The sequence below is a fragment of the Rattus rattus genome, chromosome 8, assembly GCF_011064425.1.
Source record: "Rattus rattus isolate New Zealand chromosome 8, Rrattus_CSIRO_v1, whole genome shotgun sequence".
NCBI classification, from domain to species: domain Eukaryota; kingdom Metazoa; phylum Chordata; class Mammalia; order Rodentia; family Muridae; genus Rattus; species Rattus rattus.
This window is the reverse complement of record NC_046161.1, coordinates 51,299,157-51,327,086: the sequence shown is the minus strand read 5'-3', so window position 1 is coordinate 51,327,086 and position 27,930 is coordinate 51,299,157. Positions and strand designations below refer to the sequence as shown.

The window sequence follows — 27,930 nt, the reverse complement described above, 5'->3', positions numbered from 1 at the left end:
CCTTGGTTCAGTTTTCTAGACCCACATGGCAGGTCATAACCATCTATAACTCCAATTCCAGAGAACCGGACACCCTCTTATGGCCATTGTGGGCACTTTACACAAGTGAAGCACAGACATGCATACAGTCAAAATACCACACACATGAGACATACATGCAGTCAAAATACCACACACATGAGACATACATGCAGTCAAAATACCACACACGAGACATACATGCAGTCAAAATACCACACACAGTACTGACATACATGAACAGTGCCCACACACATGAACAGTGAATATGTAAAGTAAATCTTTAAAAAGTGCTGGCAAGGTAAACTTTACAGATAGGAGTTGTACCTAGAGAACTAATCTGTGCTTACCCCCTTTGAGAAGGGTACTCTGTATCACCTCAGCTCTTATGGATATATGACTGAATGCTGTGGCAATTGCAAGTGGCAGACAGCCCCCTGTGGTTACCTAGGCTTGGAGGGAGCTGGAGCTACTGGGTTCTCCTTCCATGGCTGACCTTGACCTTTTGGAGTACATCTTCTACGACAACATTTTGTCTTGCAGAAAGAGCCACTTACCACTGCCTTTGGCATACACTCAGGCTGTATTGCAGGAGGCTTCAGAAATCAACTGTTCCCATGTCTTTCATATGAGCAAAGAGTTTGGGGGAGGGAATGATCCCTGCTCAAGATCACACACCAGATCAGGAGAACAGCCCTGGACAGGACCTGGACTCCTGCTTCACAGGGCAGGTACAGTGCAGTTTATTCTTCCCGCAGATAACCAGGACTGTGACGGTGAGGGACATGGTGGGTGGTGGTTAATCTGGTCATCTGGTCAACCCGGAGAGATGGCTGGTAGGGGAAGAAGCAAAGGCAAAGGAAACTGATGTCTGAACCGTGAGAGACCCTTGACAAGGTTCAGTGGAGAAAAGGGCCCTCCGGATCCATCCACAGAGTCTGTAAAAGCAGCAGTGTTGTCTTCCACACTTTGCTGCTCAGGGTTTGGTCCTCAGTGACTATGGCTGATGGAGTGAGGTGTGCTGGCCCAGCCGCCAGGGTAGAGTTTTGATGTGAGCATCAGCCACAGCATCAGAAGCCGGAGGAGGAGCCCAGGCAGCTGCTCCTGTGGAGTGGCCCACTGCTTTGTATTCGACTGTTAGAAGTCAGTTTGTATTTTGGAGCTCAACAGAGGCAAGTCTCCTGCCTCCAGATGCACTCCCCATTGCCTGTGGCTCCAGTTCACTGGCATCCTTGTACCTTGTCTTCTCTCTGTCTGCTTCACCAGCCAGCCAGGCACACCACAGTAACTCCCCGGTCTCCACCACTCACCACGGCCCTCTCACATCGACAGCACTCACATCGCTTTCTTACATCAAAGCACCCCATTACAACCCCACTGGTCCCTCCTACCTTTCTCAGGACTCTTCAGCTTCTCTCTTAACCTACCCTGTGTCCTCTGCCATTCTCCTTCAGTCCTCTCCGCTTTGCAGGGTTATTCCATTTGAAGTAACTTCCTCCTGCCTGAAACAGTGCTCATCCTTCAGACTCAGCCTGAATGATACCTTTACGTGACATAATCCGAGACAGTCTCTGGTTAGCCATGGCATAGGCATGGCTCTTACAGCATCGAATGGAGAGGAGGCCTGATTTGGTCCTCCCACTATGTGTTACCAGAAGCTGGGAATGTTAAAGCCCAGAGCAACCCCAGCACCTAGATGGCCTAGGGCATACCACATGCAACTTGTTTTATGACTGAATGAAGAGAGTGCCCTTTATTCTGTCTTAGATTCTTCTCAGCTCCCAGAAAGCCACCAGATCCCGCATGGAACCAGAGGCCCCATGCCCAGCCTCCATACCCTCAGTGGAGAGAAAGTTCCATGTTCTCGTGGGTGTCACTGGAAGCGTTGCTGCGCTGAAGCTGCCTCTTCTGGTATCAAAGCTTTTGGACATTCCTGGGGTGAGTATCCTCTCAAGATAAATGTAGTGGCTTCTGGCGCTAAGGAATCGCCTCTTCTGGGGCAAACTCGTTTCTGCAGATGTCTTTTCCCCCTTAATCCTGGTGTGTTAGAGGGAGATCCTCTGTGTGTGCTGGTGTGTGAGGCACACAGGAGACAGACTAGTGTACAAGATAAGCAGAAGTTAGATTGAGATACTGTAGGTGGGGCATGAGAGACGGGGAGGGAGCCACGACCCCACGCACTGACCCTGAGGGTTCATGAAGTCCTCTGGTCTGGAGAAGGGCAGAAGAGTCTCAGCACCCCTCATTCCCTTGCTCCCGCTCTCATTCCTCCCTGAACGCCAGGCTCGGGTCTCCGTCCTTGTCTGACACTTTGCTTGTCTCAAACGTACTGAGCTCTCCAGGGGCTGCTCTTGTTCCAAGCCCAGTTCCTCCAGTGTTCTTAGATACTCCAGAAGCCACTCCTGTGTGGTGGGATGGGAGATCTTTTTTTCACCCTGTTTTTGGCCAGGCACCTCAACTTTGACTAGTTTTATATCTGAGGGTTCAGGAACAGAAATTCAAAGACTGAAATATGATCAGCTCCAGCAGGTAGATGCGTCACTTCCGCAGAATCCTCTGTGGGTCTGTGTAGCCTCCTGCTGTTCCTGTGTTCTATCTAATGACCGTTGCTGTGGGTTACCTCCTACAGATAACTGCCCCTTTCTCTTCACTCTTCAAGTCTGTACGAACCCCCAACTCACATATACCTTCCCTGCCTGTCCCAGCCTGGGTGGTTTTATTTTCTCCTAAACTCACTTGACATAGATCCTAGGCTGCGTTGCGTTGGTCCTGCTTGTGTTAATCCAGCACTAGTTTTGTGGGGGCACACATTAAGACACGGAGGTTCTTTTTCCTTCCTTGTGTCTGAATAGCCCCTGATGTGGGGCCGCCTCGGTGGCTGTATCCTGCATGTCCAGCAGAGGGCGCTTCTCTCACACAAATGACTGTTGTGGGTCCTTCCAGTCCGGGACTGGAAAACCTTGTTTCTTTCTTTCTACCAACTTCTACCGCGAATGTTACCTCCTCTCCAAGTCCCTCCCTGCCCCCAGGCTGAAATAAATGATGACGATGCCAACCATGCACACTCAGGAGAAGGGAGATTCTCATGGCCGCTCTCTGTTTCATGTGCCCCAGAGCTGTTGCTAGAAGCTGATCAGATAGAGCCCGAGACAGAAGGCCTGGAAAGGGGCTCTGACGTAGTCACTGCCCCCTGGGGAGACAGGCGCTCAAACAGTCCGTTTTCCCATAGCCCCAGAGCAAGTGAGTTTCCGGGTAGGAGGATGGGGGTAGGGAGTCCTATCCCAGGACACAGATGGGCAGCCTCAGAGCACAAGGGAATGGTAACACCACTTCCTCCCAGCCCACGCATTTGTGGGGGTGTAAGGAAAGGGCTGCTGGCAGGGTGGTGGCTCCACCTACCCCAGGCTTTCTTAGCCTGGGCCCCTGGGAGGGAGGACAGGCTGTGTCTGGAACAGGCCTTGGCCCGTTCTTTCTCTGGCTGGGGTTGGAGCCCAAGTGAGGCAGCCAGAGGGCACTGAACTGTGGAGGCCTCTCTTTCACTTGACTCTTGAGAGCTGGCCTTTCTTGTTTCCAGTAGGGATGGTTCCTCTTGCCCATCCCCCAGGTGTGGAGGTGGAGGGCAGATGGCACAGTTTGACAGCAATTTGGCACAGAGCTTGGCACATGGGAGCACTTAACAGTGCATGTTTCCTGCCTGGCACCTCTCTTCTGCTCTATGTCGGGGCCTTTGGGCCAGCACACGGCTTGAGGTATGGAGGCTGCTGAGACACCAACATGGGAAAAGGCCCTGAAATGATGTCCTTTGCATATGTGAGGGCCTCTATGCCCTCATCCTGAAGGTTGGCAGCTAGCTGAACCAAGCTTTGCCTTGTAGGGCTTCGGGGTATTGCTAATGCCCTGTAGGCATGGCCCCTGGCTGTCTGAACACTTCTTTCCTTCCCAGCATTCCTTTCTCCAGTTCCTCCCCTGGGAGACTGAGCTTCCCAATGCCCCTTTATATCGGGGTCTTGGTCCCTTGGAGCAGTCACCCTTAGCGCTTTACTGGGTTGATATTCATGTGAACAAGGTTTTCTCCAGTTCTCTTGAGGACAGTCAGCTTATGAACAGTCAGTAAGCATCTGGGTGTGGGTTGCAGGTACTGGCCATGCTACATACACACATAGCTGGTGTGCCAGCATGTGCAGGTGTCCTAGGAGAGCCAGAGACTGGAGGCTGAGCCGTCACACCACAGTTAGGTCTGAGATTGGAGTAAGCGGGAGTGGGGGTGGGGTGGGGGGGGGTAAGTGCTGGCCTTAGCTGATGACCATATGCATAAATAGGTGAGAGAAGTCACCAGCAAAGGAGTCTAGGGGCCTTTTTGTGAGGCAGAAGAGTGTGACTAAAGGACTGGGAGGGACAGCTCCTTCTGGTAACGACCACCTATGAGCCAAGCATTGGGGCCAGGAGACAGGAGGATGAGGACTCAAGGGTCAGCCTCAGCTTCAGGAGTCTCTGCTTCAAAAAAATAATAAGGTCTAGAAATGTAGCTCCAGTGGTTGACTACTTGCTACTAAGCACAGAGTGCTGGGAAAACCAAGTGTGCTAGGGCAAGCCTGTAGTCCCAGCACAGGGAAGGCAGGAGCAGGAGACTCAAGTTCAAGGTCATCCTCAGCTACACATCCAGTCTTGAAAACAAACAAGAAGGAGGAGGCCTAGCGGTTTCCTAACCCAGACCCGGAGCCAGTTTACTTCTGCTTTTGTTTCCTTTCTCAGCCTTAGTTATCCATGCAGTGAAGAGGAGGCGGGTAGACAAGGGATCTTTCCCAAGGGTCTCTTTGGCACCGGTGTTAGAAGATTCTAAATGTGAAGGCAAAAGAGACCAGGAAGGTCACCCAGGAGAATGTTTTACAAATCTTTTAATTGTCATGTACATGAACAGCAATTTCATCCAGGTTGTCACTCAGCTTTTACACCTTGGTGGGAAGTCTGAGACCAGTGTGGTGGGAACAGGACTGAGCACCAAAGGGAATACCCCACAGAAGGAGGTGTGGTGGTCCTCGGGTTTACGGAAAGATAAGTCTCTAGCATGTCTGTCGGGGCACCTGGGGCTGAAAACCGGAAGGGAGGACCTTCTCATGGCATAGGAAGTAATTTGCTTTTCCAGACGCTATACAGAAAACATGTAAGCGCTCATAGCCTTCACCTCACTCACAGAGCTAAACCCCATGGCTGCAAAAGTTCACCTTGTACAAGGATGCCCACAGTAGCATTGTTGACATTTCAAAACAAAACCGAAAGCAAGCCGAGAGCTCAGGGACAGGGACAGGGTGCACCGTGCAGCTGCGGTGGTTATGTGCAATGGTTTGGAACAATGAAGTGATGGCTTCCTCCTGCTGTGGAGCCCTCCTCCGGATGTTACCAAAGGGCAGGTCACAGTCCGCACCCCAGCCACCCATCCTCAACAACATCACAACAACAAAACCTAATAGTAAAAAGTGGAAAAGAGATTTATTCAGTCTGGCCACATTGGGAAGAGGGGTAAAGAGATCCCTTCCCTCCAAATCTGTCTTCAGGGCCTCGAAATGAGATTTCTATGTAAGTAGAGGACCAGGATTTGCGTATCTAAGCAGTCCCAGCTAAAATTTGGCCTGCCCACAGTTGATCACAGTTTCTTCTGCGGTAGTCTACCCAGGGGTCCCACCTCAAACACCCACCCCCACCTCCCACATACCCTCCTACCTCCTCACCCCTCCCCCCAGCCCCACCCTCGGCCCAGGCTTTAAGCTTTCTCTTCTCCCAGCATGAGGTTCCGAGGGAGTTCAGTCACTTGGGGTTTACTGTTTGAACAGTCTGATAGCCAAAATAATATCTCTTCAAAATATCCTAATTCCTTCCAAGCCAGGTAGGAGGACAGACGTGAAGCAAACCACAGTGCAGAGGGGAGAATCCACAGGCCGTCTGGTCCTCAGCCCCTTTTGTATAACCCGCAGCTAAGAATGGGTTTTAAATGCTTTGCTTCCTGTTTTCTTTTCAGTGCTAAGAATCAACCCCAAGATGGCCTCCCATTGGTCATGTGCTAGATGAACAACTCCATACCAATCTGCATCTCAGGCCTCAGTTCTTACCTTTTAAAATAGTTAATCAAAAGTGGCTTTAAAAGTGTCAGGGATGGTGGCACATGCCCTCAATTCCAGCATTTGGTTTTGTAAGACCCCAAAGTGGCCCTACCTCAGGACACACAACCCACAGAGCACAGATTGACAAAGTGACCGCTGCAATAGCCTGAGGGTATAAGGTTTTTAATCCACGTGCATGGGGTTGCTCCTCCATGCAGGGAGAGGCAACCCCGAACCCAAAAAGCACACAACTTTTATTCCTTACAGAGGGCAGACTTCAGCAACAGAGTTAGCTGGCCCATTCTCATTGGTGGTACACAGGACAAAGGATCTGGTCAGGTATTGGCTGGCCTGCTCAAGGGGCTGTTCTTGGCTCAGTTGGTCACTTTCCTCATCCAGCCCTACACCTGGCCTTGGAGAATCACTGAAAAAGGGCTAAGTTGGCACGTCTCTTAGAGGGGGGTGTGAACTGGGTGGTCGGGCAGGGTCAGGATGACATCTTTCGGTTGTTCTCGGAATTTACCACAGGGAGGGGTAGGGGGTCTTTGTTATTGTGGTTGTTATTGTTTTGTCTTAATTAGCTTAGTCAGAATTGCCTCAATATCTTGATCACCAAAACTTTATCATATCATTGGTCATCCTGACGTCAGATGTATCTCTCAGAAAGGTCATGAGTTTGTCATAGGCATCGTGACCACCAGATGTATTTTTCAAAACCTTGTTTTTCACATCTATGAAACATTATTTCTTCATTGGGAGGCAGAGGCAGTTGGATCTCTGTGAGTTCAAGGCCAGCCTAGTCTACATTGTGAGCTCTAGGCCAGCCAGGGTTACGTAGTGAGATTAATTAAGTCCCCAAACAAACATGTCAGGGATGGGCTGAGGATGTGGTCAGTTGGTCAGGGGCTTGCCTACCATGCTCAGAGGTCTAGCTAGCTTCAACATAATCCTGGCACATTCCTGTAATCTCAGCACTCAGGAAGCAGACACAGGAGGATCTGAAGCCCAATGTCATTTTCAGCTACATAGCAAGTTTAAGGCCAGCCTGGGCTACATGAAACTGTTTCAGAAGGGGCTGGAGAGGTGGGGAAGAACCAGCCTCTTCCATCTAACTCTTGAAAACCATTTTAAAGGGGTTGGGGATTTAGTTCAGTGGTAGAGCGCTTGGCCTAGCAAGCGCAAGACCCTGGGTTCGGTCCCCAGCTCCGAAAAAAAGAAAAAAAAAAAACATTTTAAAGACAAACTAGGTTCAATCCTGTTTATGATTAAGTCTGATTCTCAAGGATTGGGCTATGTCCTACCTGTAACCTTAACTACAAATGGTTCTGTACTGCCTGTTCCAGGAATGGCAATCATGTCTTTGTTTCAAAAAGTTAATAACCATCTTGGAACCCTACCTTTGTTTCAAAAGGGTTGTTATGGTTACTTTGTTATGACTACCTGTTGTTATAGTCATCTTGCAACTGTGTCTTTCTTTCAGGAACCAGTGCAGGGCTTACTTGTCATGCTTATGTTCTGTTCCTGAAACCCTGCCTATTCTGCCCTCCAATACCCCCTTTGTAAACCTCATACCCCAGAACTATAAATATCTTGTCTTCTTCACACCCAGTGCTGACCTCTCAAACCCCGCCTTATGGGAGGCAGCCTGTGTACAGGAATCAAAATCGCTTGCTTGCTTGCTTGCTTGCTTGCTTGCTTTAATTTGGCCATAAGGATTTGCATCAGTGGTCTTTCTCTTCCCATCTTTAGGATTCACAATGGCTCAGTGGTTAAGATCACACACTGCTTTCCCAGAGGACCTGAGTTTGTTTCCTAACACGTTGGGTGACTCACAACTGCCAGTTCCTGGAGATCAGATCGACTTCTGTGAATCCCCACACTTATATGTTCACATGCACTTGTGTTTGTGATTGTGTATGCAGCCCCTGCCCCCCTTGGAGGTAGATGTGGGGGGAGATGGACTTCATTTTGTGTCAGGGTCCTTTACTGTATACCCCAGCCAAGAGGCCCCATGCTGAACTTTGACACATTGTCTCACCACAGGATAAGGACATGGCAGATGGGGTTTGGGTGAGTGGTTCCCCCTATGCTCACACATTAGGATACTTGGTCCACAGTTGATAGTGCTCTCTGGGCAATTCAGAAGGAGTAGCCTTGCTGGAGGAAATATGTCACTGGGGCAGGCTTTGAGAATTCAAATTCCCACCATTCTCCGTTTGCTACCTCTGCTCCCTGCTTGTGATTTTAAGATGTGAGCTCTCACTTTGCTATCCCCGGTACCATGCCTGCCTGCTGCTTCTCATCCCCATAGTAATGGTGATGGGCTCTTACCGGCTGGAACTGTCAGCCCCAATAAACCCTCCCTTCTCTAAGTTTCCTTGGTCATAGTGGATTATCAAAGCCGTAGACGAGTAACTGATACAACGGGTATTTCCTCTTTAAAGTCCTTTGCTTCTGTGAGGACATTATCACATGCAGGCTAGAGATGCCAATCTCTGCCTGTGCTGAGACTTCAAGTGCTCTGTGGCCACCTGTAACTGGTGACCACAGTGGACAGAGCTGGTAAGACGTTTCCGTTCTTACCATCAGTTCTTACAGGATAATGTTGGGGTTCATGGTTCTCTACTAGAGCAGTTGTGTCTCTAGGGAACATTGAACAATGTCTTGGCTGTCAAAATCAGGGATGGTCTTGCCACTGGCTACTAGTAGACAGCAGAGATAGAGGCCATGGGATTGTCTCACACCGTGACTGTGAAGTATTTCTTTGTTCTCTGCCATAGCCTGGACAAGACTAGGGCCCTAATGTAGAGGTGAAGTTATCACTGAGAGTTTCCATTGCCCTCCCTTCCCCTCCCCGAACTTTCCAGAGCTCCAGATTCCAGATTCAACAGAGAAAAGGAAACCAGCCTCATGAACTGGTTTCAGGAAGGAATCTCTATAAATGCTAGACACAATGCAGACAGCTTATGCAATCGTGTCTGGCCAGTCTTCAGTCAACATCACACAAAGAAGTACCAGTTAAAAATACTCGATACAAAACCTAATCTTAAGAGGGATCTCGGTAGGGGACCAAGCACAGAGCTGACTTTTAGGAGTTATGCAGTGTGGGGGAGACTTTAATGCCCAGTTCTATTCCAGCAGGACCCACAAGGATTGCAGAGAAAGTAGGGGGGTGGGGTGCGTGGGGTTCCTGCCTTCAGGACATTTTCTGTCCTGCCAGGACTCCTTAGCATTTATTCCCCGACGTGAATGAATGAACAAGTGAATAGTCCATAGTGCGTGCGTGCGTGCGTGCGTGTGGTATGTATATGTATGTGTATGTTTTGTGTGTATGTATGTGGTGTGTGTGGTATGTATATGTATGTGTATGTTTTGTGTGTATGTATGTGGTGTGTGTGTGTGTGTGTGTGTGTATGTGTGTATGTGTGTATGTGTGTATGCGCTCGTGCGCGCGTGCGCGTACGTGCGTGCATGTGTGCTGACCCAGGGCCCACCCAACCCCTGGCACTCAGGACCTTTTTGCTAAGTGAATGATGATGAAAGAACAGATCCCACAGAGCTGATGAGTCATTTCAAGTGGCATCTCTTTAAAACCAGAAAAACTAGCCTGGGCTTGCCTATTACCCTGGGGGAGGGGAAGGGCATAGGGATGTCCTGCCTGTCTTAGTGCTCCTCACATTACTCCTTGGGTGAATACATTGCCCCCGAGGCTCCCTAGCTGTGTGGCTGTATACCTTGGGAGGGTAACAAGAGTGTGGACTGGCTAAGAGGTAGTGCAAGAATCTTGAAGGAAAGATCCCAAACAGACTTGTTGCTTAGGGTAGGAGGTCTAAAGGATGCCTGGTTGGAGATCCTCTGGAGGTGATAGTTTGTGGGAAGGCAACATGAAGGCACTGAGGTATTGAAGATGTGCAGAGAGGAAAGCAGGTGAGGAGCCAGGAAGCCAGGACTCCCTGACAAGAACAATACCAATCGGGAATGTTCCTGAGCCGCCCTAGTCGGCTTTCCTTACAGCTGGAAGGAGGCTTTTGGAATCAGAGTGGAGTCCTCTGGTCTTCAAGGAGCAGCGTTCGCAGGGCTTAGAGTAGAGAAAGTATGGATCCAGTGTTCATAATGACTGGGAAGTTCTTAGAAACAGAGGCACAAGTCCCTTGCCGCATTGTGTAAGTGTGAGGCCAGTCTGGGCTGCATGAAACCTTGTCTTAACAACAAAGCAGGTGGTCTGTGCCTTTAATCTCCTCACTCAGGAGACAGAGGCAGGTGGATCTCTGTGAGTTCCAGGCCAGCCAGGCAGCATAGTCAGACAGCTTTATTAAAGAAGAAAAGAGAAGAAAGTGGGTTCTGTAGGGCTCAGTGGGAACAGGACCAGTTTTATTCATACGTGTTCGTGTGCATATGTCTTCAGAGGCCTGGAAAGAGCAGCAGACCCTGGAACTGGAGTTACAGATAGTTTTGAACTGCCATGTGGATGCTGGGAACTGAACCTGGGTGCTGTGCCAGAGCAGCAAGCCATCCCTTCAGCCCTTAAGTTATAACTTAGATTTGAGACAGTATTTTTGGTTTTATGTGTGAGGTAAGCACTCGCTCACTTAGCTGAATCTCCTAGCCGTAGAAGAGATGGACATCTTCCTAGACCCCTGGCTGTTTATAACCAGAGGAAGATCCTACAGGAAAAAGGCCGTCCTTGTTGGGGTGTAGAGCAGTTGGTAGCGTGCATGCTCAAAGCCCTTTGCTGATCCCCACAACCAGGTAAAATGTGAGAGATGGTATAACTCTAATACCAGCACTCAGGAGGATTAGAAGTTCAGGGTCATCATAGGATGTTCAAGGCCAGCTTGAAATACTTGAGGCCCAGTGTCACACACAAAAGAGAAGGGTACGATCTTGCCTTTTATCCCTCTTTCTTTCCTCCTAGCAATGGACCTTGTGGAAGGTCTCTTGTCCTCCACTGACTCAGTATCTTTGGGGGCCTTGGGGGCTACTGATAGTGGTACAGATAGAGAAGGAAGCCAGGAGAAACAGCAGAATTAAGATTTTAGGAGCTGCCATAGACCAGGTCAACAGCCAACTCTGGCAAGTATGGGTGTTTATGAGAAAACCAAGGAACGACGTGCCTGATTGCGTGGATGAGGACTTCGCGGAGTTCTTGCCGATTGCCAACCCCATGTGTACTGTCATGGCTGGTACTCTGTGCTGTTGTGCATCCTCTGAGATGGGGGGTCTCTATCTCAGGCTTCTCAGGACTCATGATCCTCCTGCCTCGGCTCGTCTTCCTGGCTCTGCTCCTCTGTTCCCTCTCCTTCCTTTTCTCCCTTTCCCCTTCCTCCCCCACCCTCTTTTTCCTTTTTGTTTTTGAGGATCTTACTGTGTGCCACAAGCTATCTCAAATTCATGCTCTCCTGCCTCAGCTTCCTGAGTACCGAGACTCTAGGTATTGTCATCACACCTGGCTTAATTAGACAGGTTTGTCTTCTTTAACTTTGCATTGAATTAAATTTATTATTATTATTATTATTATTATTATTATTATTATTATCATTATTGTAAATTTTTAAGATGGCGTTTTGGCTCTTGTCTCAAGAGCTTCACTAGGCTTGGCTGGTGAGGACCTCGTTGAGTAGATGAGACTCCTCTGCTACCCGGGTGCTGGGATTATGGATGTGAGCCACCATGCCCAGTGCACTGTCTTTTGCTTTTAAAATCTTTTTATTGATTCCCCGAGAATTTCACATAACAGACTCCAATCCCATTCATCTCCCAGTCCCTTCCTGTCCTCCTTCCATCCATAAACTCCCACACTCTGCAAAGAAAACAAACCAAGATAGAATAAAAAGAAAAATGTGTCATGGAAGCTGTGGTGTGTCACAGTGTCACACAGTGTGCCCTTTTGTTCACACATCTCCACTTGCAGATATTCACTGCAGTGAGTCATCAGTCTGCGTGAGGCCTCTGTCCCTGCCATACCATCTATGCTGGGTCCTCACAGGAACACCTCCCGGATATCCTGACATTGCCCGGTGTCATGGAGATCCTGCAGCTTTGGATCTGCAGGACCAGCCCTTTCACAGGCTCCAGCAGATCATAGGTGGGGTAGACGTTGAGGCTCAAAACCCTGGATCTGGGCCTGGGAGGCAGCTGCTCTGGTCAGCCCACCAGCTCTCCTGTGCTCCAATCACCAGGCCAGGTCTCTAGTACTGCCCCTGCTAGCTCCTTGTCCAGTGCCTCAGCCATTGGATTTATTTCTTTATAATTTTAATTTCTCAGACTTTTTAATTTCTCTGAATATATCTTTAAAAAAAATTTGCACTGTAGGGCTGGAGAGATGGCTCATCAGTTAAGGCACTGGCTATTTTTGCAGAAGATATGGGCTGAATTCCCAGCACCTACATGGATGGCTCCTAACTGTCTATAATTCCAGCCCTAGGGGGTCTGCTTTTCCAGCCTTTGAAGGCACTGCATGCACATGGTACTTGGATATGCCTGCAGACCGAATACCCATACATGTGAAAAGAATAAAGATAGCACGATGCTGGGGGCTGGGGATTTAGCTCAGTGGTAGAGCGCCACCTAAGCGCAAGGCCCTGGGTTCGGTCCCCAGCTCCGAAAAAAAAAAAAAAAAAAAAAAACCAAAGATAGCACGATGTTACTTTTGTTGGGTGCACCTCAGCTCTGAGCTTTTGCCCTGCATTGTGTGAGTTTCTGTGTTTAATCTTGTTCTCTAACCCCTCAGAGGGTTTTCTTCAAATACCTGATGTTCTCTAGTTGTACCTATTTAGCTGTGGCAAGCTGGGTGGAAACATCTCTTCATTGCTAAGACTCAGTTGGCAATGAAAGATTTTGTTGAGGGCCCTCTGAATTTAGTACCACAAGATTTCCTTCCCTGCAACCCCCCTAATAGTCCAAGGGTCATTGGGTTTTCCAGAAAAGCTGCCATGGGTCTCCTGCCTGTAGACACAGTGTCGAGAGTGTAGCTCCATTGGGAGTGCCTGTACCTGGGCATTTCTACAGATGACTTCTAGCCCAGGGCTGGTTGGCCTCTGTTTGACAGCTCAGACAGCTGCTGGGCTGGGACAGAGGCTCCTCTGCTCCCTGAGCTGTCCCCCTCCTTTCCTCTGGCGGGCTTGTTTTCATTGATGTTCTGGGTCTTGATCTTTGGTCTTCTAATCTCATCTGCTCTTATTTCCTTCCACTTTAATTTTCCAGAAGCGTGTTGATAGGCCATAACTGCTGTCATTTCCTCCTCTGTTCTTCAGAGTTTCATCTACTTTACCTAGCTGAAACCTTTTTATTATTATTCTATTTACAGTATTGGATATCAAACAAAGGGCTCATACAAGCTATGCAAACACTACCACTGAGGTATCCTGCCAGCTCTTTCCCATATTTTGAGGCAGAACTTTACTAAGTTCCCAAGGGGACTTCCTTGCCTCCTCCCTTAGCCCCCTGGAAAGCTGGGTTGTGGGCATGTGCCACTATACCCAGCTTGAATGAGAATGTGATTTTTTTTTTACATGTTTATTTATTTAACTCATCTGTGTGCATGCTCCACATGTATGGAGAGATCAGAGGACAAACTGAGGGAGTCGGTTCTCTTTTTCCAGCACCGGATTCCAGGGATTGAACTCACATCCAGGGTCAGTGTCGAGTGCCTTGACCCACGGAGCAATCCTGTCACCCAGAAAATGTATTTTGATCAGCTGTGTAGGTTATTATGCGTTTACATTTATTACATTTGGACTTAATTCTGCCATCTGTATTTTTTCTGTGTTGGAAATTGAGCCCAGGGCCTCTACCATGGGCCTACCCCTAACCTCTTCTTTTTTTTTTTTTTTTTTCTCTTTTCTTTTTTTTGGAGCTGGGGACCGAACCCAGGGCCTTGTGCTTGCTAGGCAAGCGCTCTACCACTGAGCTAAATCCCCAACCCCCACTAACCTCTTTTTTTCCCAGCCCCTTTTTTTTTTCATGGGACAGTTTCACATGTCCCTGGATGGCCTTGAACTTGGCTTCACTGTTTTGCCAAACATACCTGGAGTTTCTGATCTTCGGTCCGCACTTCCTGGGTGGAGGGATTGTAGATGTGATCCCTCACCTGGTTTTATGCAGTGTGGGGATCAAACTTAGGGCTTTGTGCAAGAGAAACAAGCACTCAACCAACTGAGCTACATCCCCAGTCTGTTTTTGAGACAATGTCCCTGTGTAGCCCAGGCTGGCTTTGAACTCATAATCCTCCTGCCTCTGCCTTTTGAGTGCTGAGATTGCAGGTGTGTGTTGTTGTAATCAGTACTTTCTACCTAGTGTGTCTTCCTTCTCTCTGCTGCTTTCCCTGTCTCCTTTGTTCTGCAGACTGAATTTTCTTCTCCTACTTGGAAGGCTATGTGTGATTGAGTTCATGTCATTCTTACAATGTGACTTATTCATCCTATACTTGAGCTTTTCATTGTCCTGTGTCTGATGTGAAAACATGAAGGCCCTCTGTGGTCTCCCCTTGTTCTCCCTGCCTTGGTGGGTCCAGGCTGTACACAGTGGCTGGGCTCTCTGGAGGGGCAGGGTAGCCCTGCCAATCTGCCATTGCTCAGAACTGGCAAGGTTGTTCATTGGTGTCTTGGAGAGAGGCCTTCAGCTCCCAGTGATGGTCTGGTTTAAAGCAGTGGTTCTCAACCTTCCTCATGCTGTGATCCTTTAATGCAGTTCCTTATGTTGTGCTGACCTCACCCATAAAATTATTTTCACTGCTACTTCATAACTGTAATTTTGCTACTGTTATGAATTGTAATGTAAATATCTGATATACAGATGGTCTTAGGTGACCTTGTGAAACGGTTGTTCTATTCACAAAGGGGTCATGACCCACAGGAAGAGCACCACTGGTTTAAAGGCTATCTAAAACCTTCCCTGAGGAGAACTGAGGCAGAAGGAACAGGTCAGGAATTCTGGAAACTTTAGACCTGCGGCTACTTCTCAGCCCTCCTTTCTGAGATGTCTGCTTTTCACCCCAGCATGGCTCTCAAGAGTTGTGCAGAGCATGGTACTCCCACACCCTGCTCTGTGCAGGGGAGAAGCAGCCAAGGGAAGGGGTGGCAGGCAACCTGGCTGTGTGCAGAGGCAACCCCAGCCTGAATCATCGAGTTCTTATCAAGCAGCAGTGTTGGGGCTGTCAGTGTCTGTCCAGCAGCCAGGAAACTGAATTTCCTTTGTGAGATCTTCCGATTTATACATTCATTAAAGCCTCTTACAACTGTCCAGGCTACGTGACTGGCCGTGGTTGTCAAATGATTCTTTCTGTCACCCTTGACTGGCCTTCCTCCTTGATGAATGTCTTTCCTGACTCAGGGCTTTAACACAGGTTAAACACCCCCTCATTTGCGTCAATACTTTTTCAGTGACTGACAGGGTGAAGATACTCGTTCTCCCCCACATGAGGGCACAGACTTTATTTTCCCAGAGCCCATCTGCAGCCTGAGGCCCCTTCCCACACCCAGGCCTTATTCCTGAAAGTGGGTGAGGGGACTCTACGGTCTCACTGGAGCATGGATTCTGACACAGTATGGGCACACCAGCTGTCAATGCCTTTTCCTCTAGCAAAACAAGCTGTTGGCACAGAACTCAGTCCTGTGAGTCTCCTCGGTCGGCCCCGCTGCCTAAGTAGACTTGAGTTCCCTTGCATCCTGAGGCCACTGCTTATATACCCAAGGCAGGTGGTGACTCATCTCTCAGCAGCCCTCAAACAGGGAAGTGAGATGTGTGCACCTGGCAGAGCCTGACCTTTGAGTGACAGTGGAAGTGGCTGTGTAAACATTAGGCTGATTGCTAGGGGGAAGGCCTGGTCAGTGCCAGCTGTGAGGAGAGCATCTGCCTGCACTGGCCCAAATGTGGCCTCTCCGCCTGTGGCTCTAGTAACTTTTCCCTTTATTCTCCCTTCCCTCTACTTTCTTGGTGACAGCTGGAAGTCACAGTGGTAACAACGGAGAGAGCCAAACATTTCTACAGCCCTCAGGATGTCCCCGTCACCCTCTACAGCGATGCTGATGAATGGGAGGTCAGTGGGGGCCCATTGCTTTTCTTCCAGCAGGACAGAGCTGTCTTCCTTGTAGCCTATGGCCGTGGCTGTTGGAGCACATGGCTTAGGCTCAAGTCAGTGGTCAGGGCCATCTGGGTAGAGGCAATGAGGAAAACATCTGTCTAGCTCCTGGCCTGCAGGAGGCCTGTGGTACCGCCTTCCTTACGCAGAGCTCAGCTTTGGCCCAGTGCCCTGGGTTGTGTCCTTGTACTTATCTGGGCTGATGAAACCACAGAGGAGCTCTGTTCCCACCACCCTCATCCACGTGGCTCTCAGCGTCCAGAGTGCCTCACTTCCCACGGCTGCTGGCCATGCCTCTGCCCTCCTGCAGAGGGGTGGGCACCAGTGGAGTTGCCAGGCGCGGAGTGTGGGCCTCATAGGGCTGTCCTGCCAGGCGGTTTAAAACATTCTCAGCCTTGAATGTTTCTGGCTGGCCTGCCCTTCCCTCCCTTCCCCTCCCCCTCCATTTCTCACCGCCACAGAGCTCTTCTACTGGCTTGGACAACCCAAGCATCCGCCTCAAGCAGACAGGCCAGGAGTTCCCTGCCAGATGTCAGTTCTCTTGAAAACCAAACCATAAAGGGAATACGCTCAGAGAGACAAGGAGCGTTTGTTTCCTCGGGCCTGCTTTCTGTCAAGCTGCTGGCTCTGTGGCCATTGCTCGCCGGCTTCACTGTACAAGGGGATAGGTGGAGGACTGAGGGAGACCCAGCTGGATTCCTTGGCTTTTTCAGATTACTGTACCTGGCCTATGTGGCTGCTTCCCCTCCCCACACGCGTGCTGAGAGTAACTGGATTGGTGACCCCCGTTTCTTTCTTCTGGCAGATGTGGAAGCGCCGTTCGGACCCAGTTCTCCACATTGACCTGCGGAGGTGGGCCGACCTCATGGTAGTGGCTCCCCTCGATGCCAACACTCTAGGGAAGGTGGCCAGTGGCATCTGTGATAATTTACTCGTGAGTGACTCCTGGTGTCTGTTCTCTCCAGCTTTGTTCCCAGTTTGCTGAGCTGCAGATTTTATTGTACAGGGAAGTCTGTTACTATGGGATGCAGGTCTGTTGAGCAGCCCCTGTTACTATGGGATACCGGCATGTTGAGCAGCCCCACTGTTACTATGGGGTGCAGGTCTGTTGAGCAGCCCCCTCTGCTCCTGTCTCTTTAGCAAGGAGGTTGAAGATCTGGGTCCAGTGGACCATCTGGCTTTGCCGCTGGTGTCTGGGTGTGTCCACCTTCTCCTGCCCTCAGTGGTCAGCCAGCTGCCCCTCCCTCAGCCCTTCCCTCTCCCTCCTCCCAGGCTGCCTTCGCATTGACTTTCCTGCCTTCACTGCTTCCCATCAGCGCCTCCTCCCACCACAACCTAGGAACACACAGGACACTCTGAGGAGGGCGTCCTTTCCTCATGGGTCTCACATACTTACTTCTCTGTAGTCACTTTGGCCCCAAAGCTAAGACGCAGGAAGAGGGTCTTTCACATCTATCAGGAAATGCATGGAGAGAGAGAGGAGGAAAAACCAGCTGAGAAGTGTTGTCAGATTGGCTTAGGCCTCTGAGACCTCTTGGGAGCTGCTGTCTTAAAGAGCATCTGCCTTCATTTTTGTGATAATCCTGGGAAGGTCTATGGTCACCCCTCCCTCTGTTTCTTGACCTTTCACCTCTCGTGTTCTGATGGCTTCTACTGAGGACACAGAGAGTAATTGCTCTGGAGAGAGGTTTGTGATTACCATGCAGACAGGAGAAAGTGTTCCATGGTGGGCACCATAGTATCAAGTGAGCCCATTAGTCTTTGGAGCCTGCTTGGTGTAATACTGCTTGTATGTGGTAGGAAGTAATTCTCTCTCATAAATATTTTTGTTTGAATTTGTGTGTGTGTGTGTGTGTGTGTGTGTGTGTGTGTGTGTGTGTGTGTGGCTTGTGTTAGACTTTTGGCAGTCCTCCTGCCTCTGCCTTCTGAGTACTGGCATTACGGGTATGTGTTACTCAGCTCATTTTTAGAGCTGAAAATGCTGAAGAAGTGAATATTGAAGATGCATCAGGAACTTTAGGATATCACATATGATGTGGGCCCTCATCTGGGCCCGTCAGCAGAAGCCTGTAATCCTGGCATTTGAGAGGCTGAGGCAGGAGGATCAAAATATCAAGGCCTGGTGGGCTACAGAACAAATCTCTAAATAGAAGGTAAAGAGGGCTGGAGCTACAGCTCAGTGGCAGAGTGCTTGTGTACTGAGTGGAAAACCCTAGGCTCACTCAATCCCCAGGACAACGGGTAAAAGAAAAGCAGACATGACTATCCTGGTTTGCTTTATGAGGAGGCTCTTAGCTCCTCCTCTGGGAAGCTGCTGGTGACCTAAGCATTGTTAGACTAAGAATATAGGATGAGAGGAACACCACCTGATGCTGTGGCCAGGGTCTGACTGGGAAGGACAGAGACGCAGAGCTGGGTACAGCATGGTCCTTGCTGCCCAGTAGGACTAAAACAGCACAGCAGGGCACTGAAACTGGTGAGGGGAACTCAGCCGTGTACCCTGCTGGGCTCCCATTGGGACCTCAGCCAGCTTTCTTAGGCTTCCTCCTACCCTCTGAAAACTCAGGCCTCCCTCCGTACTGTTGATGCTATCGTTATGGGTATTGTTAGTATATGCCTGGCCCTCCCCCTTTAGAAACAGTCCTGAGCTGAGTTGGAGGATGGCTCAGAGGTTAAGAGCACTGAGTGCTCTTTCAGAGGACCAGAGTTTAATTCCTAATACCCACCCAGCGGTTTACAACTGTCTGTAACTGCAGTCTCAGAAGTGTAACTTCACACCCTCTTTTGGCCTTGGTGTGCACCAGGCACACATGTGATACGCAGACATATGTGCTGTCAGAACATGTAAAGCAAACATTATCACATGTAGCCCAACTGGCCTTGAAGCCCTGATCCTCTCTTCCTTCTCCAGGGAATGGGAGTGCAGGCGGCCTGAGGGCCTGACTTTTCTTCTTCCAGGCTGCTACATCTCTGTCTTTGAGGTTCTCTTCTTCAGAATTGGCTAGACCGTAGAACATGTTCCCCAAACTAACCATTTGCCTCAAACAGTTTCCCTCGAAGATGGAGGTCTGAGACAACCTCTATTAGTGTTACGGTTTGGGCTGTCCGTGCCCCCGGTGGTGGCCACCTCCTCCTCAGTAGGTATCTTCTTAGAGAAGGAAGCCCGCACAGCCTGCCCCCTCTTTCCAGACGGTCCAGACGGTCCTGTCCAGCATGGGGAAGTGCTGGAGAGCAGTGTGCTGGATGTTGTCCTCATTCTGCTCTCCAGGCCCTCTGCCTGGGGATGGCTGTCTCCACCTGCTCTGGCCTTCTTCTGTGCTAAGCTGTCAGGTCCAGAAGAAAGAGGGGTTGACTCCCCAGGTTGCCAGTCTGAGCGGTGCTAGTCTCTGGACTGGGATCCAGCCATCTGCCCTGCCTGAGCAGATTCCCAGGAGCAAGGCTGAGGTGCCCAGCATGGTGCCAACCACTTGGCTGTAGGAGCCAGTGTCCCTTTCCCTTCCTACTGCCAGTTGCTTTGGAGGAGCTGTGGTTTGTCCAGGAAGCACTGAGCTGCGAGTCAGACATTGGGCAGACGGGTTGGGTTTTGCTATGGTCAGTGCACTCTATTTGAGGGTTCTTAGAGCCCAGCCCCACCCCGTTCCTACACCACAAATCATCCTTCCTAGGGCCCTTTCTAGGTTTGCTTAGGACTCCTGTAAAAGCAGCAGGTGGCCCAGAGCCGAGAAGAAATGTGACTAAAGCATCCGTCCACAGCCAGGCTGTCTTATTGAGAGGAATTGTGGGAAACCATATTGATGTCTGGGATGAGGCAAGCAACCAGATTCTGAGACCGTGCTGTCCCAGGAGAGGGCAAGGGCACTTGGGACAGGCAGCCACTGGCATGTTTTCTGCACCTGTCCTCCTTTTCTAAATGGACTCTTTCTGGGAAGGGGTGTCACAATTGCTGTTTCCCCATGAGCTCTCAGGAAGAGGTAGCTGGTGTAGTCAGAGCACAGGAAGCCCGTTTCCTCGGCCTCCCGAGCCTGTGCCTGGGGTAGGGACTGCAGTTATGGAGCCTATACTTACTGCCAGGCTCTCAGCTAAGGACTTTGAAAGTTTTTGCATTTTTGCTGGGACCTGGGGGTACCCATCTTTAGTATCAGCATCTTTAATAAAGCAGGGGACCAAGCGTTGAATGTCGTCTGTTACAGTACCATTCAGAGGCCAACCTGGGCTACATGAGATTGTGCCTCAAAAAACTACTACCATACTACACCACCATCAAAACATTCACATTCGTTTACATTTTTTTAAACATTATTTTATTTTATTTTATTTTATTTTGAGACAGGGTCTATGTAGCCCTTGGTGGCCTAGAACTTGCTAGACTGGCTTCACAGTCCTAGGGCTAGGATTAAAGGAGTATGCTACAATGCCCAGGTTTTTCTAAAGGGGGGGAGGGAGGGAGGGAGAGAGGGAGGGTGGGTCCTTGTATATATTCAGGTCTGACCCTGCACTTGAGATTATCTTGCCTCAGTTTCCAGAGGGCTAATATTACAGGCGTATGTCACCTTACCTAGTGTTCGACTATGGTTTGATTTCAAGCTTGCATGACTTCAGAATTCACAACCTAAGACTCTGAGTTGGAAAATAGGAAGGGAGGGAAGGTCTGAATTGGTTCAGCTCTTTCCTAACTGCTCTGGTGTGTGACCTGGTGGTCTGGTCTGGCTTTGGAAGATGGGGAGGTGCCCAGTCCAATGGCTGGCTATACAGGACCCTGTTTGTATCTGCATGACCCTGTCTCTCAGGAAGCTGCAGCTTGCTCCTCTGTGAACGAGGGACAATACCTTCCTTATAGGGCTACAGTAAGGGTTCTTGAGATGATGGATGAAGAAAGGTGCCATATGCTAGCTGTTTTCATTCTCAGAGTTTAGTTGGCCTAAAGTAGAACCGTTGCTGAGTAGATGAGTAGACCGTGAACAGTCTGGTTCCTAGCTTTCCAGTGACTAGTGAAGCTGGTCCCTGGCCCCCCAGGATTTCTTCTCTGCCCTTCAGTTGTGAGCCTGCGTGGAGGCTTAGGCTGGTGAACAGGGAGGTAGCTTACAGGATGGAGGTCTGCCGGAGGTGTCTGGGTCACTGTGGGTGCTGATTGGGTGTCTCCTGTGTCTAGAACCAAGAACCTCAGTAGAGATGATGAGGGATGAAGAGACAGCCCTCCCTCCCAAGGATGCAAGAACAGTGGTGACGCCCGTCATCCCTAGACAACAGCTGCTCTGCTGATTGTGGCAAGGACAGTGGGGAGGATTTAGGGGACTGAGAAGGGTCGGTAGGCAGAGCATCAGGATCTCTTCCCCTGCCCCCACTTCTTCACAGACCTGTGTCATCCGGGCCTGGGACCTCAACAAGCCTCTGCTCTTCTGCCCCGCCATGAACACTGCCATGTGGGAGCATCCGCTCACTGCCCAGCAGGTGGGCCAGCTCAAGGCCTTTGGCTATGTGGAGATTCCGTGTGTGAGCAAGAAGCTGGTGTGTGGAGACCAAGGTAGGCTTCTTACCATACTTAACCCAAAGCTGTAGAAGGTGCTCTACATTGGGGCCACCTCTGGGTTCTGTGGTCCAATGGGTCTCTGGCCATTGTGGCCTTGGATAGAACTGTTTTCTGAGCTCAGCTCTCTGATCTAGAGATGGATAGAGCGCTAGTTCTTGTCTCTCAGGATTGTTAGGCTGAAGCGTGACCGTGTGTGTGAAGTGTCTGGTGGAGCCCCTGGCAATAGAACGAACACTGACTTCCGGGCCTGTCCTGAGCCATCTTGGAAGGGATATGGATTCAGCTCAGGCAGAGCTGAGCTTGTCCTCCTCTAGCTTAGGATGTGGGTGGAGTGGGCAGACTCCTGAGTAGTAGCCACAGGCAAGGCTAGCACATCTGGTGCCTCTTAGTTACAGTAAACTTGGCTTCCAGGTCTAGGAGCCATGGCTGAAGTGGAGACCATTGTGGCTAAGGTGAAGGACGTGCTCTTCCAGCATGGTGGCATCCAGCAAAGTTGAATAGGATTTCTGCCGTGATGTCCCTGCACCCAGTGAGTCCCACCTGAGCTGTTGAAGGATGTCAGCACAGTGTGAAGAGCCCGTGCTTGCTGAGGAGGGGCTAGCCTGCACCTTCTCAGAGCCCGTGCTTGCTGAGGAGGGCTAGCCTGCACCTTCTCAGAGCCTGTGCTTGCTGAGGAGGGGCTAGCCTGCACCTTCTCGGAGCCCGTGCTTGCTGAGGAGGGCTAGCCTGCACCTTCTCGGAACTTCCCTTCAGTCTAACCTTCTTCAAGCTACATGGGACCACAGAGCCAGGTCCTACTTTCTTTTACCCAGGAGATGCCTGCCTCCTGGAGGCCCTCCCATTTCTTTCTGGGATAGGCCCAACAGACTAGGCAAACACACTGCTGCTGGAAGGGTAATTGAATGACTGAGGGACCTCCTGCCTGGGAATGCCTTTTAGACACACCATGGCTGAAGCTGGGCATGGAGACTCACATCTGTAATCCTAGCACTCAGAAGGCTGAGGCAGGATTGCTACAACTTTGAAATTGGCTTGGTCTACATAGTGAGCCAGGCCTGTGAGTGTGATAGCCTATTTCCAATCAAAAGCAACAAGAAGAAAGACCATAGCTCAAGGTCCCTGGTGCAGCAGGCTCCTGGCTGGGTTCTGGAAGCTCCCATTCTTTGGTGCCCAGGTGTCACACACAGTCAAGAGTCTATGAGGTGGCAAAACTCTTCAGATTTCCCAGCGACTGTACTGAGAGTGGGGGCAGGAACGGTTCTGGGAAATAAAGAAAAGTGACCTTTCAGGAGGCTCTGTCCTTCTTTACATCCTGTCTGTGACCTCATAGGTCAGGGTGATGGCCACGTGAGACCTGACCGCTGACTAGCGTGCCCACATTCCTGTGCCCTCTCAAAGCAGACAGCTCAGATTCGGATCTCAGTCCTACCACTTAACCCGCTCCGGACCTGAGGCCCTCGCTTTCCCATCTGCAGGATCACGCGTCCGAATAGAGCTGCTGAGAAGATTAAGTGGGGTGTATGTGAAAAATGCACTTGTCTCTTACACCCACGGGGATACACTGCGTGGTTCCCAGCAGATGCCTGAAGCCAGAGCTCTATACGTTATGATGTCTTCCTTAACATACATACCCTGTGACATATTTTTATTTTATAAATTAGGCCCAGCAAGAGATTAGCAACAGTAACAAAATAGAACAATTATTCACTTAGTTCTGCAATACACTATTTTCCATGCTGAAAAAAAAAAAAAAGAACAATTAAAACATAACAGGGACTGTTCAGTGTGTAACAGTTTGCTACCTTTGTGTAGCCAAGCTTCACAACGCAGAGTCCTAACCACTATACGATCACGGCCGTAGCCAAGCCTCACAACTGGAGTTTAATCCCTGGGATTCACATGGTGGAAGGTGAGAACCAGCTTCTGAAAGGTGACCTCTGGCCACCACCTCCACTTTCACACTGTGACAGGTACTGTTTGCACATGCACACACATATAAAATAGATATCGTGAATACTTAAAAATATGATTTTAAAACTTGTGTGAACACGGTCTCAGTAACCGCAACATACAATTTTAAAAGTGTATGAAGTCGGGGTTGGGGATTTAGCTCAGCGGTAGAGCGCTTGCCTAGCAAGCGCAAGGCCCTGGGTTTGGTCCCCAGCTCCGAAAAAAAGAAAAAAGAAAAAAAAAAAGTGTATGAAGTCGAGAATTTAGACTTCCTGTTATTGTTTTGTTTTCTTGAGATGAGGTTTCTCTTTGTATCCCTGGTTGTCCTGAACTCCCTCTCTACACCAGAGTAGCCTGGAACGCAGAGATCTACCTGCCTCTGCTTCCCGAGAGCTGGGATTAATAGTGTGCACAGAACTGGACCTTTTCACGTGAAGAAAGGCTTTGATGCTCCTCTGGCTTCCCCGAGTTGTCTGCATCACAGGTCTTGTGCTGTTACTGAGGTAAGGTTGCTTGAGCACAGACACTGCGCTCCCGTGGCAGTTGCCTTGTAACACTGCTGTAGTAGCTGACTGTCGGTCATACTCGGCATGGACGTGCTAGACGCTGATGATTCACGTCTGGGTTGAGGTGGAACAGTGTGGTATTTCATGCTCCTCAGCACAGTGTGTGACTTAAACTATGGGTCGTTTTAATCAACTTCGATATTTCAGACTGCGGTTGACCGCAGAAAGCAGCATTGCAGGTAAGTGGGGAGTTCTCTAACGGCTGTGGAATACCTGGACTAGTAAATGTCAAAAAGAAAGAGTGTGAAGCCTGTGCGTGCCCACATCTCAGCAGTGCACGTGAGCGTGAAGAACTTCTCCAACATGAACTGACACCTTATGGAAGTGACAGGTAAGCCATCAGCAGGTCGCAATCTCTTTTGAGTTCTAGGACTCAGACTTGCTCCCTGCTCTCCGTGTTGGACCTGACTCCTCTCTTTTCAGCTTGTGCACTTGCATTGAGATGCCTGTCTGTTTACGATACCCGCCCCAGAGGACAAGTCTCTAGAGAGGCTTTGGCCTAGAAACTGTTTGCTGTCTCACTTTGACCTAGTAACTCCGATGTGGCTACAGTGAGGCCCTGTGGGGCTGCTTCCTGTTCTGCTCCTGGACTAAGCAGAGTAGCATCCCATGGGTGTCCTGGAAGCATTGAAGGTACAAGTGTTGATGTACCAGGGCGTGGTCTCCAGCTCCCTCCGAGAGCCCTTCTCTCTTGACCTTCATCAAATGACCCTTGGAATAAAATGACCTTAGGGCACTAAAGAAAATGGAACCTAAAAGTAGGATGGAGAACACAACAGGAAAAACTGCCTGCCACCATGCCTGTTAACCTGAGTTCAATACCTGAGACTCACAGGGGGGAAGGAGAGAGCCAATTCCTGAAAGTTGTCTTCTCATGCAAACGCAAATGCATACAAAATAAATAAGGAAATACTAAAAACAAACAAACAAACAAACAAAACAAAACCCCTCAGCTGGGACGTAGCAGCAGAAGAGTGCTTTCTGCCTAGCATATGCAAGGCCCTTGACGGTAAACTAAACCAGAAACCTTCCAACATCGAGTTTGAGGCCTGTCTATGCTAAAATCTGAGTTCCATGGCAGCTTGAGCTGCATAGCAAGACTTCCCCCTCTCCACCTCCCACCCTTCTCCCACCCCAAAAACTGTGACAGGTTTCTCAGAGACAGCGTGTGGGGAAGAGAGCCTGCAGCACTAAGTTTCAAGAGGTCTTCAGGCAGTTTCCAGCTGTGTCTTGTCACCTCACCCTTTACCTCAGAGCCTGCTCCTGAAGGTTAGGCAGTTTCCAACTGTGTCTTGTCACCTCACCCTTTACTCAGAGCCCTGCTCCTGAATGCTAAAAGTGATTTTAAAAGTAGCTATTCCTGTCTGCTTAGTGCTTGTAGGTGAGGCTCTGTGCTGGGGCACTTTAAGGAAAGCAATTCCAAAGGTGGCCTCTGGTTACCTCTAGTGTAGCATGTGTAGGAGACAGCTAAGTGACACGTATCTTTACATTAGAAGTAGCCACAGACTACCTGTACCTTAGGGTTTCTATTGATGTGATAAAACACCGTGACCAAACACAGCTTGGTGAGGAAAGAGTTGATTCCCGTTTGTAGTCCCTCACTGAGGGAAGGCAGAACAGAAACTTAGGAGGCCAGAACTCCAGCAATGCTCCTTCTGGCTTGTTCCCGGCTTGCTCAACCTGCCTGCTTAAAGCACCCAGGACTATAGTACCCAGGTGCCCAGGGGTGGTATCACCCTCAGTGAACTGAGCCCTCCCACATCAATCATCAATCAAGAGAAATGCACTACAGGTTTGTCACACAACAATCCGGCAGGGTCATTACCCCAGTTGTGCTTCCCTCTTCCAAAATAAGTCTTTCAAAATGACTCTTTTACATCAAGTTGACATAAAACTAGCTAGCACGAGCTATAAAACACTGTTTCAAAGGCTATGGGAGAGCCAGGCATGGTGGTATATTATATATATATACACCTCTAATCTCAGGACTCAGTAGGCAGTGACAGATCCTTTGAGTTCAAGGCTAGCCTTGTCTATGGACACAGTAAGATCCTGTCTCAAATAACAGTGGCGATGGGAGAGGGCAGGCATGGTGGTAAGTGTGGTTAATCTCAGCACTGCTAAGGCACAGGCAGACATATCTCCGTGAGTTCTAGGTCAGCCAGTGAGAGGCCATGTGAAAAAAGACTGAGAGCAGAGGACGTCATGGTGCCTGGTCCTGTCACTCTAAAAACAGTTGCTGCTGATCAGCAGGACTAATCCTTGGCTAAGGGGAAGTAGATGTCTACATGGACCTGATCCGCATAGAGGCTCTGCTCCTGGGGTTTGCTACTACTCTGACCCAGGGCAGTGTGAACCACCTGAGACTAGGAAAGGCAGGACAACTGCCGGCTGCTGCTCTGGTAGTGACAGGATAGTGTCTTCTACTGAGGCTCTGTGTTTTTGAAATCATCATGGGTAGAATTGTTCTTCAGAGAATGTCTTAGTTTCTTAATAACTTACAGAATTCTGTAAGTTTGGCAGAACAAAACACTTGGGTCTGGAATTTGCAGTCTTACTTGGAAGCCTACGTGACACCTTCCTAGGATGCTGGCATAGCTGAAGCCACTGTGCTGGGCTCCTCCAGGTCTTCCTCCGCCACAGCTCACCAGGTCCCTCGGCCACTGTTTCACTGCCTCAAGCTAGGCCCTGACCTCGCTCTTCTAGCTCTTCTCTTGACCAGGAGCCAACCCTGCAGGGCCCCTGTCCTCTGCCAGAGCGGGCAAGCCGTGCTCTTTCCTGCCTCCTATCTGTGCACATGAAGCTGTATTGGAAAGACATTTGTCACCCGGCTGATTTCATACATGTGCTGCTTGCTCAAGGTAACCAGAGGTCACCTCGGCAAAGCCTTCCCTGACCTGCTCGGGCTGGATTAAAGGACCCTTACACAAGTTCTTGTGTCCCTACATATTAAAACGCAGGACTAGAATTGTCTTCCTTTGTGTTCCTCTGGCATTGGGCTCTCCTGTAGAGTGAGTAGCAGTTGTCTGTGCCTCACAGAACCCAGGATGGCATTTCAAGCTTCTTGTACTATATCAGGTGTGTGTATTTGTGTGGGTGGGTATGTGTGTGGGGGTAAGGGTCATATCCTGTTCTCTTCTGAACAAGGCTGAAACCCCAGGAATCATAGAAAAGCCTTAAAGATGGATAACAACAAACAGGTTGACAGCACAGAAGTCCAGAGGCAAGAGTGAGAAACAAGCTTGGGAAATCACCCACAGCCTCTTATGACAGCCGGGGAGAAGGCCTCTAATATACAGGATCTGTCCCTGACGTGTGCTTGTTTGAGACAAGGTTGAACTATGTGGCTCAGGTTGGCTTTAAGCTTGAGATCCTCCTACTTCAAGCATCCCAAGCGCTGGGATTGCAGGCATGAACCATAACACCTGGGTTTCTGTTTTTGTGCTGCTGAGGATCAAATCCAGTGCCATGAAGCAAAGTACGGGAGGCCAGTGATACTGTCATTAAAAAGAATGTACAGTGTGGGAACAAAGGGAATTTATTGAAAATATTGCAAGGGAGCAGCTGGCAAGTTCCAGGGAGAGCTGCAGGGGGACAAACAGACATGCTTTCAGGGCAGTTGTTAGGGAAGTCACTTGGTCTTTTAGTTTTTTCTTTATGTTTTATTTTAGGTGTATATGCTTACATATGTGTCTG

General features: G+C 49.6%; 1 protein-coding gene across 2 annotated transcripts; it reads left to right on the top strand.

The window, feature by feature from the left end:
* Positions 1-291: 291 nt before the first annotated feature.
* On the top strand, positions 292-22,370 carry Ppcdc (phosphopantothenoylcysteine decarboxylase). Of its 2 annotated transcripts, XM_032910775.1 has the most exons (6): positions 293-749; positions 1,786-1,956; positions 16,054-16,149; positions 16,997-17,125; positions 21,544-21,712; positions 22,130-22,370. In XM_032910775.1, exons 1-6 carry the CDS (start codon positions 672-674, stop codon positions 22,213-22,215), a joined length of 729 nt encoding a protein of 242 aa, XP_032766666.1. In that variant the 5' UTR covers positions 293-671; the 3' UTR covers positions 22,216-22,370. The 2 variants fall into 2 exon arrangements, with proteins under 2 accessions (XP_032766665.1, XP_032766666.1); XM_032910774.1 differs by lacking the exons at positions 16,054-16,149; positions 16,997-17,125 and having other exon boundaries at positions 292-749.
* Positions 22,371-27,930: the final 5,560 nt, after the last annotated feature.